The sequence below is a fragment of the Pituophis catenifer genome, unplaced genomic scaffold (genome assembly GCF_029215685.1).
Source record: "Pituophis catenifer annectens isolate HBS135680 unplaced genomic scaffold, rPitCat1.0.hap2 SCAF_3, whole genome shotgun sequence".
Taxonomy (NCBI): domain Eukaryota; kingdom Metazoa; phylum Chordata; class Lepidosauria; order Squamata; family Colubridae; genus Pituophis; species Pituophis catenifer.
In genome coordinates this window covers 112428454-112444680 of record NW_027256883.1, presented here as the reverse complement: position 1 = coordinate 112444680, position 16227 = coordinate 112428454, and the positions used below count along the sequence as shown (strand labels likewise).

The window sequence follows — 16227 nt, the reverse complement described above, 5'->3', positions numbered from 1 at the left end:
CCTACCAAGATTCACAACGGACAGTATATCCATTCCTGTTGAAACTGAGCTCATCCATTCTTCTTATTGTTGGTTCTTCTCTTCTCTTTTCTCACCTTTCCCATATTTATAGAATTCTTAAGGGCCATAGGTCTTCACATGTCAAAATAATGATAATGTAAAGCTGGTCATTTGTCCCTCAAGCAAGAACCCTGAACTGACTGGTTCTTTAATTCATTTGGTCCGTCCTCCGTCTTCAAAACAAACTTATTGGACACTCTTAGGATAAAGAAAAGTGAGCTGCCATATCTCGACATGGAACTGCACCCAGAACTTCTTCCTTCAAGATGATGCTATAGACCACCAGGGGTAAAATTCACTTACCTTTCCCTACCGGCTTGCAAATGTGAGCACATGCATGCGCAAAAGGTAAAAAACAGGACATGATGATATTGGGCGGATGGGCGGAGCCTCCCACCGCCGGTGCTTCCGGATTGTGCGATCCGGATAGATCCGGCTGAATTTCACCACTGCACTGCACACCAAAACAAACACAAGGACAGTTTTTTCCCCCATGCCATCACTCTGCTAAACAACTAATTCCCACAACACTGTCAAAGTACCTAGTATGGCTGTATTAATGTTATCCTTCTCATCTTTCCTATTACCTATTTCCTTATCTTCTTATGACTATAACTTTGTTGCTTGTATCTTACAATTTAAATTAATTGTTTTATTTAGTTTCCTAATATGATTTCTGTTGATTGCTTATTTAGTATCCTGGAACTATCGCTAAATGTTATATGGTGAATGCATTTTATGATGATTATCATAATGATTTATCACTTGTTGCTTGAATGTACACTAAGAACTTATGCACTGGAGACAAATTCCTTGTGTGTCCAATCATACTTGGCCAATAAAGAATTCTAATCTATTCTAAAAAAAACAACATAGTATTCAAGAATGATTTTAGCATTTGGGCAAGATCATAACATGTACAATACAGTTGTTATGTCAAACATTATAGTTTCTAGGTCTTGATAACAACATTTTGAATTGGGATCAAGAAAGAAGTAAAATCCGATAAAACTGGTATAGAATTGGCATAATATGTCATTAGTTCTTGTTATGAAGTATGCTCATTTGCAAACCTATGTGCATATTACATACATATAAACGTTGCTATCGGGTGTGATGGAAGTCAGCTTAGTTCATTTAACGAAAGGAAGAGATGGAATGAAAGGAAAAGGATGGATAAAATTGCACAGCTGAACAGCAAGGTGCCTCCTGGCCAGCAAGAGTTTTTCCCTCTCTCCAAACTAGGATACTAATGAGGATCTTTTTCTCTCTTCTTTGGGAAATTAAAGCAAATTTTAAAAAGTCCTCGGTTCAAGATGACTCATTCAGGAACTCATTGGTGTCAGGCTGAAAGAAGAAAAGAAGGGACTTGATTTCCTTCTCCATTTTAGGCTCAGAGAAGGGGAAATATTGAGATTCTTTAATATAATGATTTATCAAGTCTTATCCTAGACTAGGGGAGTCCAACCTTGGCAATTTTAAGTTATGAATTTCAATTCGCAGAATATCCCAGCCAGCTTGAAGTCCACAGGTCTTAAGAGTTGCCAATGTTGGACATCCCTGTCCATCTCTCAATTGCTTTAATTGAGACAACTGGATTTGACAGCATCAGCAGGATGAGAGACATTCCAACAATGGGTTGTCACGTGATTCCATTGTTTTGTGATTTAGCCTTTTTTTCTAGTTTAATTTTAAAAAGTTAGAGAAGATATATCTAGAGAGAGGAAGAAACAGTCATTTAAACTAATTTGAAAGCTGCATTTCCCTTTTGGTTTTAAAAGGAAAGCTAAAAACAAAATAGACTGTATTGGGTGATAAATTCTCCAGTTTTGCTTCTTGAGAGGAATGGAAGCATTAAAAGAAAAGAGCCCACCAAAGATGCTTGTAGGAGCTCACATACTGTACCTGTGTGCTTTTCCTTCAAATGCATCTTGATTGGATTTCTATGTTTCAACTAAGCTGAAATGGAGCCTTCTCTTTCAAGACCGTTCAGTCCCACGTTCATTTATTATCAATCTTGTATAATACCCTTATAGTGAATGGACAGAAAAGTTCTCACCTCTACGTTTAGTGTCACAGCCTGCCTGCCAGCTTCTCACACCAGACAACAACTGCCAGCTGAGATATTTAAATATACATTTGCATCTCAAGCAGAGGTACTTGCCTGTTGACACAAATAAAATAAAGCAGCTTCCCCAAGCCTCTCCCTTTTTTTAACTTTTAAAACCATTTTTTCTACAACCTCTTCGGGAAAGAGGTTGTAAAAAAATGCTTTCAAAAGGCTCTGACAATCCCAGCTGAGTTGCCTGGTCGTCAGAGGGTTTTTTCTTTTAAATGCCTCTGCTGATCAGGCAACTCAGCTTGGATCGTCAGAGGCTTTTAAAAGAAAAAAAAGGCTTTTTTCCTTTTAAATGCTTCTGACAATCCAAGCTGAGTTGGATCAGCAGAGGCTTTAAAAGAAAAAAAGCCTCTGATGATCGCGCGGCTCAGCTGGGCATGGGGGGGGCAGGGATTTTTGCTACCGGTTCTCCGAACCACCCGCCTCCATCACTACTGGATTGGGCGATCCGGTCCAAACCGGGAGCATTTCACCCTGCTCAGGGGTCTGAAATGATAAGATCGTCAATGAAAAATAATTGTCAAAATCTTAATTTTGATATCATTCAAAAACAAGATATATAAAACTTCTCTTTGGCAGAATGGAAATGACAGTCTTCTTGGCTCATGAATGAATGCTTTTTTCTTTCTTTCTTAAAAAGCCTCATTTCCCCTCATTTTTCAAGGCCATCTTCCCAAGACAACACTGGTGGGATGCAGTGCTGATACCCCTCACTCTCAGCACTTTGTTACAAGAAGTTTTGAGAGAGGCAAAGAGATCATGCCAAAGATGATACTGCATCCTGAGTGCTGTAACATACTGCAAAACATCTATTAAAAAATAAAAACAGGCCATAATAAAAGCTGTCCTGAAGATATTCTTAACCCAATCTGCAGTTTCTGGAAGTGTATATCTAAACATGTCAGAACAAGGCAAAATTAGACATTGATGATTTTCTAAATAAATAATAAAAATGAGAATTTTAGAATCTTCATTTAACCACCTGTCCCTATAGCTTATTAATACAACCAGAAGAATTGCAATTGTAATTTTGTATTTTAGGGATAGGCAATGCTCATACTGTAGCCAAAATTACTACAACAACAATCAGGAGCCAAAGGATTTCTTGCAGCCACACTCTTCTTCAGCGCTTGGGTTTGGGTGATTTCTTAGGTCGAGGAGTGGATGGTTTAGAAAGACCAGCTTTATCAGACGCTTTCTTACGAGAAGTTTCTGCAATAAAGATAATTGGAAGTATTAAATAATCCTTATAGCAGGGATAAAAAAAAGATTGGATAGTCCGTAATTGTCCCTCTGTGCACAATTCTTAATGAGCTGTAAAAGTGCATAAGGGTGGCATACCCACAGTCCCAAAAAAGTTTTTAAAAAAGCCATTTGAAAAAAAAAAGGCAGAGGCAGGGATCATTTGATCACAATTTTTGACCTTCCCATCCAGTTTCCAACAAACGAAGTCAATGAGGGGAAGATGGATTCATTTAACAACCATGTGATTCACTTAGCCACTGCACTGATTCACTTAAACATGGCAAAAAATTTTTTTTGTAAAATCAGGCGTAAGACTCACTTAACCATTTTGCTTAGCAACAAATTCTGCTCCCAACTGAGGTCATAAATCAAGCACTACCAATAAAATACTGCAAGAGCTGGTGGTTGTGAGCCCTTTACTGCTATTTAGATATTTAATATCGATATACTCAAAGATTATTTTGTCTTCACGAGGAAGACAGTGCAAGATTTGCCTGAAGCTTTTTATGGGGTGCATTACCAGCACATCTTTATTCCTTTCTCCATATGTTACATAACAATTATAAGTTACTTCTGACAGTATCTTACAACCAAATTGAAGATATTCTAAAATGGAGCACATGGTTTAGGAGGGAGAGGTCAAAAGCATCTTGTGGAATGAACATACGTACCTCTTTGTTTTTTGCTGAATAATGTGGTTGGTATTGGGGTTGGTATAAAACATGAATGATGAACAGAAAACACCCTCCTCCTTAGGAGTAACACTTATCCCCAGATTAGAAGTACTTCCAGTCTCACTGCCTGAAAGCTTAAGGCTGTGAGGGGAGGAGGAAAAAAAAGCACAAACCCAGGACAAAGCAAAAGCAGATGTAGGAAGAAATGTAGCTGCTGTTTTTTTTTCTACTTAAGCCTGTTGAATTATTCCAGCTCTTCAAAAGGCCTTATTTGATGGAGAACATAGAGACACTAGATTCACTTATCACTCTAACCCATGTTTTCCCATAATGTTGTGTGAGACAATTATTTTAATTGTAAGCCATGACACGGAGTTCTGCAACTTGTGTGATTCTAATCATTATTCAACAAACCATGGTTAAAACAAAACTATGTAATATATCCAAAAAGGTAGAGTCAAATAAAACATTTTCCGGATATTCTGATATTAGCTTTCAGAACTATTTCATGCAATATGATGTCAGCGCTCCAAACTATGATTTCCCCAGCGCTGACATGAATGAGTGGGAAAGAGCCTGTTAGAAGTAGTAGCTTGACATTTCACCCAGTTCTTTCCCCCGGCACCTCCAGGTGATGAGAGGAGGGGGGAAATTCCTGTGACTTGAAGTAACTGAGATGAAAGATGGACTTGGAAGATGGCGAATGAGACACTGAGATTTGAGGAATGGAAAAGGAGGGGTTTGGGATCAGAGTATTAGTTTCGGCTGCAAATGAGTTCAGGCTAGATCGTTATTCTTCAATAAATAAGAGATTTCATCAAAGACTTCGTGTTTGAGAATGAGATAACATCGGAACCTGGCATCTATCTTATTTCAATTCCAGTTCTTCAATATATACATCATGAAAGTATATACACCTGAAATTATTACAATAACTCATTATGCCATCTTCAAGCTACTGCCCTACAGATCAGAGGTGGGCTGCTGCCGGTTCAGATTGGTTTGCCCAATCTGGTTGTTCTGATTCTGCACGGTTTGGAGAACCAATCAGACCACCGGCTGGCCCTGCCCCCACCTGTTTTTTGGGCTGTTTTGCGGCCATTTTCAGGCAGTTTTTCTGGCCAAAATCAACCCAAAAAACGGCCTGGAAATAGCCTGGAAAACAGCCCAAAAACGACCCGAAAAACATCCTATTTTTCAGACCATTTTCAGGCTGTTTTTCAGGCCATTTTTCTGCCCAAAATCAGCCCAAAAAACAGGCCATTTTTCGGGCTGTTTTCTGGGTCATTTTTCCATCTAAAATCAGCCCAAAAAACAGCCCAGAAAAGCTGGCTGCAAGAGGAAGAGAAGCCAGGTGAGCCAGACCCAGACGTGTCCTAGTCCCCTTCTTCGTATGGGATCATGCAGCAATGGAGACAGGGAGAAGGGGGGGGCATTTCTGTGTGCTCCTGTTTCTGAGTGGCATTCTCCCTCAATGCTAGTGGCCGCCGCTGCTCCCTTCTCCCTTTCCATCTCTGCTGCTGGGTGATGGGGGCGAAGCATTGGCCCCCACGGAGAGGGCTCGCAACTTGGGTGTCCTCCTGGATTCACGGCTGTCTTTAGAAGAGCACTTGACGGCCGTGACCGGGAGGATTTTTCATCAGGTTCGCCTGATCCGCCAGTTGCGTCCCTTTCTGGATCGGGACTCGTTACGCACGGTCACTCATGCCCTCGTCACCTCCCGTCTGGACTATTGTAACGCTCTCTACATGGGGCTCCCCTTGAGGAGCACTCGGAGGCTCCAACTGGCGCAGAGTGCGGCCGCGCGGGTGGTGATGGGAGCGACGTGGCGCTCCCATGTAACGCCTCTCCTGCGCGAGCTGCACTGGCTCCCGGTGGTCTTCCGAGTGCGCTTCAAGGTTCTGGTTATCACCTTTAGAGCGCTCCATGGCTTAGGACCTGGTTATTTACGGGACCGCCTGCTACCACCAATAGCCTCCCACCGACCAGTACGCTCCCATAGAGAGGGGCTCCTCCGGGTGCCGTCGGCCAAACAATGTCGACTGGCGGCCCCCAGAGGGAGAGCCTTCTCTGTGGGGGCACCTACTATCTGGAACGAGCTCCCCCCCAAGATACGGAGGATTCCAGATCTGCGTACCTTCCGTCACACGCTTAAGACGTTCCTATTCCAGCAAGCCGACCTGACCTAAATTTCTCTTCTTTTAAATGGGGATTTTAAATTTGGTTTTAAATTATTGGGGTTTTAAATATGGTTCAGCCAAATTTATTTAATTTGTTTTATCTCTATTTTAAATTTTGTATTTATATGTTTTATTTTATGGCTGTTCACCGCCCTGAGTCCTTCGGGAGTAGGGCGGTATACAAATTTAATAAAATGAAATGAAAATGATCCCATGTGAAGAAGGGGGATAGCAGAGAGGGAAGAATGCAAGGTTGCTGCTTCTGAGATGAGGGGACCCGGGAAGCATCTGGGTCCAGTTTACCCAGCTTCTCTTCGTCTCACATCCAGCTTTCCCAGTATAGTTTGATGCAGTCTCTCTCTCTCACACATGCACACAGAGAGAGAGAGAGAGGTTGGATCTGTTTTTCCTTCCCCCCCCCGAAACCCCTGGATTCCCTCCCCAACCCTGCCTGTCCTATACAGGTACCACCCACACAAGTGACGTAGAGTTGGCCATGCCCACTCAGTCACATGACCCACCCATCCATGCCCACCCATCCACACCCACCCAGCCAGTCATTAGAGCAGAGAACCAGTTGTTAAAAAATCTGGAGCCCACCACTGCTACAGATGTATTTGACCACAAACCTCAGAATTTCTGAAGACCTAAAAGAGGAAAGTATAAAACGGTCTGTATTTCTTTTAGGAAAAGAATGTATTCCATCTTTGAGGTTTTAATCATACCTTTTTCAGATTTTTCTGCTTTTTTGCCAAAATCTTTAAACTCTGGTTCCTCATCTTCCATATCCTGGAGTTTTTTCAGAGCTTCCTCCAACTCCTCGTGAAGGGTTTCTGACTTTTCCTCAGCTTCCTGGGCTCGTTTCTCAGCATCTCTAAAAGAACAGAAGCCATGGAATTAAGATACCAAGTATAAAGACCAACTAGGCAAAATTATTGGATACCCAATCAGAATGGGAGGCATCAAGACATTTTTTTTTTTGTCTGAAGAATGGCCAAACAAGACATGCATATACCCTTAAGCATGGATTTGCCATGTGGATGAGAATAATGGAAATCTCCTTCTCACAAAGATGAATGTGGATAAAGTGACACAACCTCCCTCCTTACTTTATTTAAAAGCTTTCTCCCTCTCCAGCTCATTTCAAGTAGCAAAGTAGGCTGAAGAAAAATGACTTAACGAGATGAACTGAGTAGAATTTTCCTATCTTCTCCTGCATAGCCCACTTTATATCCGACAGAGGCAAAGATGGATTTAAGATGTACATGATTATCATGCATTGCTAATCTGATTTATAGAAACCCTAAGGATTTTTTTGTGTAAATCTAATTGAAACAAACACTTATTTCAATGAGTTGTGCTGCAGAATATTCATGAGAGATTGAGAGGATTTTCAGATGTCTTTTTAGTCAGCCGGGGGCATACAGTAATGCAAAAGCCATTTTGATTTATGAACGTTCTTCCCCCATAATTTTCCTTAGTAAAGAAAAAAGTTATCTTGGAAACACTCACTATCAGATCTGGCAGGAATCTCTATTGCTCCTGTAGCCTACTGGGGTGATTGTGTTCCAGGGGGATCTCCACAATGCCCCTTCTCTCCTGCTTTTAAGTTATTATAACCATTTCTTTTCTGTGTGAATCTAGTGCAGATGCAATATCTACAATCAGTCTTCTCTATGTCCCTCTAGAGCACTGATGTCAAACTCGATTGCGTCACTTGAGTATTGTGACATATCACAATGTTTTTTGCCTTTCCGGAGCCAGGGTGGGTATGGCCTGCGCGTGACACATCCGGCCCCCCTACGCCAGTTTGACAGGTCTGCTCTAGAGTATTAGCATCTAGCTTACACCTCCTTCCATAGTTCTGGTGTTTCTACATACATTGTTTGGAATTAATCTTTCTTCATTTCTTCCATTGGTTTTGTGTTATCACAATGATAAACCTTTGGAAAGACTTCAAGAGGACATTTTCTGAAACTTTTCCTCAACTCCTAGAATTCCCCATGTCAATACATAGGGAAGGCACTATGTTGGAAAATATATAGGAAAATCTCCACTATGTTGGAGAACCAGTTTGTTGTAGTGATTAAGGCTAGAAGTTAGGAAAGTAGTGAATTCTAGTCCTATCTTAGGCAGAAAGTCAGCTGCGTGACCTTCAGCCAGTCCCTTTTTCTCATCCCTAAGAAGTAGGCAAAACACTTCCTAAAAACTTTGCCAAGAAAATTCCAGGAGTTTGTCCAGACTGACTTGAAAGCAGATCCCCGCCTCCGCACAATGTTTGAAAAGGCTGCCCTAAAAAACATAGCAGAGATTTCAGATTCTTACCATCCCAAATCTATATGAGAATCAGTAATTCAAAAATTCACAACTGTCAAGTCTATAGACCTCAGAGCTGGATGTCAACCACCAAACAGGTTTAAGTCTGTGAGAAAAGTAAATTCTCAGGGGAATGGGAGTGTTTCAGCAGAATAAAAACAGAGAAGGAATGTGTATTAATAGACACACGGAAGAGTGTCTGGATCTCAGGTTTATCTAACATTTCTGTGGCAACAATAAGTCTGGGCAAGTATATATCTCCCTTGATCAACTTTTTTGTACTCACATGAGCCGTTCCTCCAGAATTTCTAATGAAGCTAGTATCTGAAATTCCTTTTTAGAGAATTCAGTGGTTGGCTGGCTGGCATACAATTCTCTCTGGAATTAAAAGAATAAGTACCTTATGAGAAGAGACTCAAGCAAAAGAAAATGACATACTGCCTTGGCAAAAAGATTACATGGAGCGATAGGACCACTGAAATAAAAGAGCAAGTCTGAACTTAGCAATTTTTTGTACAACTCTGATCAATAAATTTGGTTCCCCGAGGCAGAAAAGTTCTAAAGAAGCTGGTCACATTAATGTCATTTCTCCATGTCATTTCTCATGTAGAAATTCAATCAAAAAAATTAGAAGCTGCACAAGAATACCACTATGGTTCCATATAGTTTCCATTACTTTCAGAGGGGGTTGTGCAGAAAATCTTCCAATTGGGTAGTGCCCCACATGTTAAATTCAGTACTCATTTCACATTTTAACATCCTTAAAAGAACTGAATTAGCTCACCTTGGCTAGGAGTAGAGCCACTTGCACAGTGGAGATTCATAAATACATACCCCTGAAACTGAAATTTTTTCGGTGGTCAAAGTTTTGCAATACACATTATCATCATGGGCAATGTATCTCATCTGATAATCAATCTCAGGGCTTTCGTCTGCAATTTCACTGCTAGTACCAGGTACAGATGGCTTTTCCTGCTCAAAAAAAAAGAAAAGAAAAAGCAGGCAGTGTAATATTTGTCTCTTTGTTGGAAAACCAAACTCTTCAATAGAAGGTCAGATTTTCGATACAAAAATCATCATCATAATAGGAAGTTATTAGAATTTTAGGAGAATCATAGGTACTGTAATTTGGGGGAAAAAATATGCTCCTAAAGAAGTAGATTTGAGGTTTATGTTTCCAGTCTTATTCAGGTTAGCAATTTGCCTTTGAAAACAATTATCCACCCATGAAAAGAGAGCTCTGTACTAGGCTATTACTTACTATTCCCATTCTGAGCAAGTTATGCCATTTAAAATCTTATCAAGATGACAATGCAGTACAATGATGATTTTTTTTTCTTCCCTAAAGCAGGAACACTGTCAATATACTCAATGAAAGGACTTTCTTTTCTTTTTTGAATACTCCCAATAAAGCTACAACCAGTGGTGGAATTCTAATAATTTAAGAACCGGTTCTCTGCTCTAATGACTAGCTGGGTAGACGTGGCTGGGTGGTCATGTGATTGGGTGAGCGTGGCCAACTCAACGTCACTCAACAAGCCCGGCCCCGCCTCCTGGCCACTTGCCTCAAAGGCCTCAACAAGTTATAATTTCCCTCTCTATTTATTTACTACTACTGAACTTAAACATCGCTTAACAACGGTGGCAAGGAAAATCACAAAATGGAGCAAAACTCACTTAAATCTTGCTTAACAATGGAAAGTATGGCTCAGTTGTGGCCATAAGTCAAGCACTATTCCTAATGAGAATGTAGGATAAAGAGCCTACTTTGCTCACCCCTTTGGGGTGACTTTCAAGAAACATTTCAAGATTTGAAAGATTTTGGGCACAGGTGGTGGTGGTGTCACTGAAACAGGTCCGCTTCTCTCCTCGGTTGGTGGGGCACCCATGCTCGGCCAAAGGCCACCAGAGGAAGGTGGGAAATCTGAATGAGGGCAGTGCTCCCAGCGAAAAGGCCCTTCAGTCGCTTCTCACACATGGAGACAGGATGCTATAAAGCCTCAGTGGCCTCGTGTGGTGCTACCTGGCTGCCTTGGGAGCAAGAGGGAATAAAAAAGCCAGCCGGCAGCCTGAAGCATCGCTTGCTTTGCTCTCCCGCCTCCGCTCAAGCAATTTTTGCTGCCTTTTCTCTTCCTGTGCAGCCCTCCCAATCTTTGAGACTGTGGCTCCCTAAATGGGAAAGCTGGCTGTGAGAGGATGAGAGGCCGGGTGAGCTGGACCCAGACACTTCCCAGCTCCCATCGTCCCAGAAGCCCAACATTGCACTCTCTCCTCTCTGCTAGCAGCCGCCACCTTCTCCCTCTCTCTCCCCACTGCCGGGCGATCTCGTGTGAAGAAGGGGTTGGCTGCTAGCAGAGAGGGGAGATTGCAAGGTTGGTGCTTCTGGGATGATGGGAGCTGGGAAGTGTCTGGGTCCGGTTCACCCGGCCTCTCTTCCTGTCGCAGCCGTGTGTGCTGCTGCTGCCGTTCCAGAGAGTGGGGGGCAACTGGGAAGCCAGACACTCCCACAACCTGATGGGGTGGGTGAGGGCCAGCTGGTGGAGGGCCAATGTGGACGGCGCAGCTTTTTGTTCCCTGGCCACTGGCAGCCAGGGCAGGCAAGGCCCAGCAGTGACAGACAGTCCAGGTGAGGGCAAGATGCAGGCTGAGGGAGGGGGCCAAGCGGCAATGGCTCAGCCTGGCTCGCCTTCCTCTCTGCCACCAACTATGGGATTAAGGGTAGGGCAGGCAGGGAATGGGGGTCGTGGCCAGCTAGGAAAGCTGAATCACTGCCCAGTGCAGAGTTGCTGAGGGCGAGGCAGGGGCTGTGGGGCATGCCTGGCTTTAAGTTCCCTGCCCTTTCTTTCTAAAACTGCCAAAAAGAGCACACGGGTGGCTCCAAAGTTAAATAGGGAAAATGCTCTGGACCTGCTACATTCAGCTGAAGGACCACCTCGGGGGCAACATGGCAAGGCTTGGCCTCCTTGGCTGCCACCCACTCACCCTCCCCTCTACCTCAGGTCCCGCATTCAACCCGTAACGGGGGGACTCACCACTTTACTTCTTTATTCAATTATATTCTAATCTGGCTAATAAAAAAGAACTTTACTTTTAAAAAATGTTGTGCTAATTTTCTAATGGAAATAGTCACCTGTATTTCCAATATGGGCTCCTTTACTGGGCTTTGCTCAGAACCTGCTTTCTCCATTTTCTTGACTTCATCAGGAATTTCTTCTGCTTGAGTAGAAGAAGTGCTCTCCAGGGTATGCTCTGGATGAGGGGGAAGTTTTCGCTTTGGTTGAAAAACCTTGAGGTAACAGAGAAAGGTGGGTAACCAGAAAATCCATTTTGAGATTTTATTCTTATTGCTACTTTTCTACATTTAGGCCTTTCTGGTTCCTTTGGTTAATGTACAATTTTTCAGAAACAATGTTCATGGTCAGCACCTCCTGAAAAGTTGTCCCTGGTAGTTTTACTATATGCATAGCTGTATTTATTCTGCTATTCCCTGATAATGGTATTCAACTATGTATACTCTGAGGAGGAGTGTATGTAGATGCATAGAACACAGAAAGAGTATGTTGTAAAATGGTTGGCTGTATTGATGGCCCCCAATTTAGAAAGTGTTTTCACCCCTGTGGCTAAAAACATGGCCACCCCATCTTAAAGAAAGATAACAGTATTGCAATTAAAAAGTAAATTCCAAATTTAACCTTTTTTCTCTCATTTTCATCTTTCCCTACCTCTGATCCAAAGTAATGCATAAGCTCCTTTTGGTCAATTAACTTGGTGGGAGATGTCTTCATTCCAGATAAAAGAAGGTTGCATGTCTCAATCCAATCTAGGCACTCTGTCTGAAAAAAAAAAAGAAAATATTCTGGTGATTTTCCAGACAATTCAAAGAAAAGCCATTGGTACCCTCTAATTCTCTTTTTGTGATACCAAGGATGTTCCTCAGCAAATTCCTGAAAAGTCATCAATTATAATAATTAATTGTTAAAAATAGGGTTGTCCATTTTGATTTGTCCACCTTATCTGCTTATTGTGTATAATTTGGATGAAGCACCTAACTGGATGGTATATTGGATTCACTTTATTGATTTGATGATGGCCCATTAATCTGAGTGTCAGGCTTCTAGAAATTCTAGAATAAATAAGAAATAGTAGTAATCTGTGGAATGGCAGAGACATTACAATTGAAAAAGCAGCTGGATACTGGATCCAGTCAAAATTGCCTCTGGATTAAGGAGACAATTGAGAATACCCACATATATTCTGGAGTGCTGTTTTTTGTGAGTAGATAGCAGAACTGACATTTTTTGTGGTTGCTTGTATCATCTGTATGTTGTTAATAAAACCTTTTATGGATTCATAGTTTGACCAAACCTCATATTTTAATTACCTTGTCATTTATTTTTTTCTTATTGCTTGTTAAGGATTGAAAACGACTGATTTAATCAAATATTGATTAAAAGTTGAAAAACCTTCAGAAATGCAAGTTTGGTATTCACTGAGTAAATTTCTCTTCAATCCATTTAAGAAGAAATGATGTGGTTGAAGTTTTGTAAGAATTTTCTTTTTTTCAATATACAGCTAAAGGGAGATTATAGTGCTTATTTCAGAAAGATTTTAAATGAAGGGATTCAAATGAGTTTAAATTAAAGAAAAACTTTGAAATAAATTGAAATGATCTGTCCTTGTAGGAAAAAAATCTTTTGTTTACATTCTGGGTGATAAAAAGACTTTCAAGGTTGGACACTATATGGCACTGCATGGCTATCTTAAAGGAAATCTTTGATTTTGAGGTCCAACAGATTTTCCAGTTATTTAAGACTATAATGGGATCAAAAAGTATTACTGTATTGAAGAGGCATAAGCCCCATTGAATAAAAGTGAAATGGACTTTAAGGCAGATTTAAAACTACAACCTACAAGAAAGAGATGGAAATACTGGATTTAAAAGTGGAATTGGAAGGTGATTTAAATTTTAAAAAACATTTATAAAAGTAATAAATCAAAAGAGCGAACTAGATTATTTTCTTCTGTTTTCTTCCTTTTTCCCTTTTTGTTTTGTTTTCTTTTTATCTGCACTTCTTAATATTAAATTTTTCAATACATTAAAAATAACAATTTTATATCTATTTTTTATTTTATTTTAATATATTTCTGTATTGGATTGCATTAGTTCTACTTGTTTGATATATTTCTCAATAAAATTATTGAAAAAATTATTTCTAAAGAGTTAATTAAGTATTCTTAAGGCTTCTAGATATGAACTAATGATCTCTTCTAAAATGGGGAAGGACAAATATAAGAGAAACCATATAGAACTCTAGGATTAAAAAATTCATGGAGATCAAGGATAGGGACCTTGCCATTCTTCATCAGTACCATAAGGCAGAGTAAAACCATATCTTCTGCTAAACAGGAGAGACTATTTCTAGAAACTTTCATTTTTAGAAAGTAGAGCACTCACCTCACCTTAAAGCATTAGTGATAATAGAGTGGGTGGGAGGAGTCTTTTCAGGCACAGGATGTGGACCGGGAAACAGTAACTATGGGCAACAATTACCCATTAACCAATTGGGGAAAGCTGTCAAGCAAACAAGAATTTTGTTTGCTTGACAGCTTAACGCATTGTAAGCCGCCCTGAGTCTCTGGAGAAGGGCGGCATATAAATCAAATTAAATTTTTTTAAAAAAAGAATAAAACTAGTAAACCCCCAAAACATGGGGTTGGAAGCAGCTGATATCAACGACCATCACCAAGACACCAACCAATTAACTTTGTTTATGAGTGGTGCTGCTAGACAAAATGTTGAGGGGAAAAAATTTAAATAATGAGATGAGGTTGCTCACAGAAAATATGCCATTGCCCCAACTAAGGACCTCTTCTGTGCTAAAGTCTACAAGATAGGCTTTAAGGGTATATTGTTATAAGATTCATCACTTTCCATTTTTATCTCTCTCTTCCTTTCCCATGTCACGCTGCACACTTCCTGAGAACAGGAATCAATCTGTATAGCTACGCTTATGAAGCTGCCACTTACACAATAACAATATTCCAGAATGAAAGCTTGCAGCAGATTTAAAATAAATCATATTGGCCCAAACAAAAGAAACCCCCCCCAATTCATTCTAAAATTCCTATTATGTAAAATTAACTCACAATCACCACCTTAGGAAGAATTTGGACAGGAAACACAGGATAGTTCTTTTTTCTTTTTTTTTTTTTACCTTGATCTTCTCTAACTGTTGCAATTCGTGTTCTGCATCAGGGTCAGAAGTAGCCAGTTTCTTACGTGTTCTAATTGAAACCATTTCTTTGCAGCAACTAGGAATGAATAACATGACCTAACTTATAACCGTGTTTTAAGTCACCATAAAAATATCACACTAATTAAGGAAGAATCTAATTTGTCTAGATGCAGGGGTCAGGATATTGAACTAAGTTAAGGCTCTGAAGGTTCTGCACAAGAAAAATGATTTCTATCTTGCATAATGCAAAAAAAAAAAATGGAATTCAAATAGGATTTCTTTAGCTATATTGGGTTTCAACTATTAAGGTAGGAAGGAATGGTGCAATAAATGAGAGCCAGAAAAGGTCACAATGTCTATATCAGCTATCGGAAACTGTGCATGTGCATTTGTGATCTCTAAAATTGTCCTTAGAAGCAAAATTTCCCATCAACTTTCAGCACAAAATGAAACAATTTTGTTACACCTCTAATTCAGTATGCCTAACACATAGGTTAATATTAGAAGTACCACCACTCTTTCCATACAGGCTAAAAATCCCAACTAGAGACCCTGAAATTTGATAGTTGAAAATGTAATTTAAAAAATTACAAAAAGACTGCTGACTCCTGACCTATACAAAATACAATGTAGCTGCATCCATTCCCTGGCAGATTTAAGAGATGGGAACTATTATTACCAAAAATAGCATGAAGTAGTCACTGTGACACAGTTTATGTCTATCACAGGCCTCATATTGCTATTCCTTTATGGACGTTGATGCTATAAAATCTGAGGAGAATTTATAGTACCTGACTAGATAAGAGGAAAACTGGCTCATCTGAGCAGCCAGACCCATTACTTCTTTTTCAAGATTCAAAGTATTCAGCATCTTGCGTTGTGCTTGCATTGATATTTCAATGTCACTCAAAGGGATAGTATCAGGACAGGTGTGCTCTGGCACCATGTGCATCAGCAGGTTGACCATCCATTTGCTCAGAATATTGTGGAAATCAGTCAACTGAAAAAGTATAAATTAATGAGGATTCAAGTTACACAAAAATTCAGTGAGACTGACACCCGGCTGTCATGCTTATTTACATGTGAGTAATTCCTACTGATTTACTTCTTATAAATGAACACTGGGGATGGTGGAGGTTAATGATCATATAAGCAAGGCAAAATATAGACACAGCTAACTCACCTGTCCTTTTTGGTCTGTCACAAAGATATCCTACTAACTTTTGACCCCAATTTAAACCTTTATAAAGGCAGCTTCTGCCTGTCTTCCCATGTTCCATTTCAGAAGTTTTTACTACTACTGCCCACACAAGCTGTGCTAAGCATTCGAACCAACACAAAGTGCTTTAAAGCAATTTGTGGGGAAGGGAAGGATGTGCCCTGCTGCTATAAGCTAC

At 40.4% G+C, this 16227-nt stretch overlaps 1 protein-coding gene across 1 annotated transcript in view; it reads right to left on the bottom strand.

The window, feature by feature from the left end:
* Positions 1 to 3302: 3302 nt before the first annotated feature.
* AXDND1 (axonemal dynein light chain domain containing 1) overlaps positions 3303 to 16227 on the bottom strand; it is a 38373-nt gene continuing 25448 nt past the window's right edge. Inside the window, exons 18-25 of the mRNA XM_070939253.1 lie at positions 15622 to 15830; positions 14810 to 14906; positions 12317 to 12427; positions 11725 to 11880; positions 9429 to 9566; positions 8881 to 8972; positions 7004 to 7152; positions 3303 to 3391 (exon numbers count right to left, since the gene is read on the bottom strand). Of these exons, the coding sequence (XP_070795354.1) occupies positions 3303 to 3391; positions 7004 to 7152; positions 8881 to 8972; positions 9429 to 9566; positions 11725 to 11880; positions 12317 to 12427; positions 14810 to 14906; positions 15622 to 15830 (1041 nt within the window). The remainder of the gene's footprint in view (positions 3392 to 7003; positions 7153 to 8880; positions 8973 to 9428; positions 9567 to 11724; positions 11881 to 12316; positions 12428 to 14809; positions 14907 to 15621; positions 15831 to 16227) is intronic.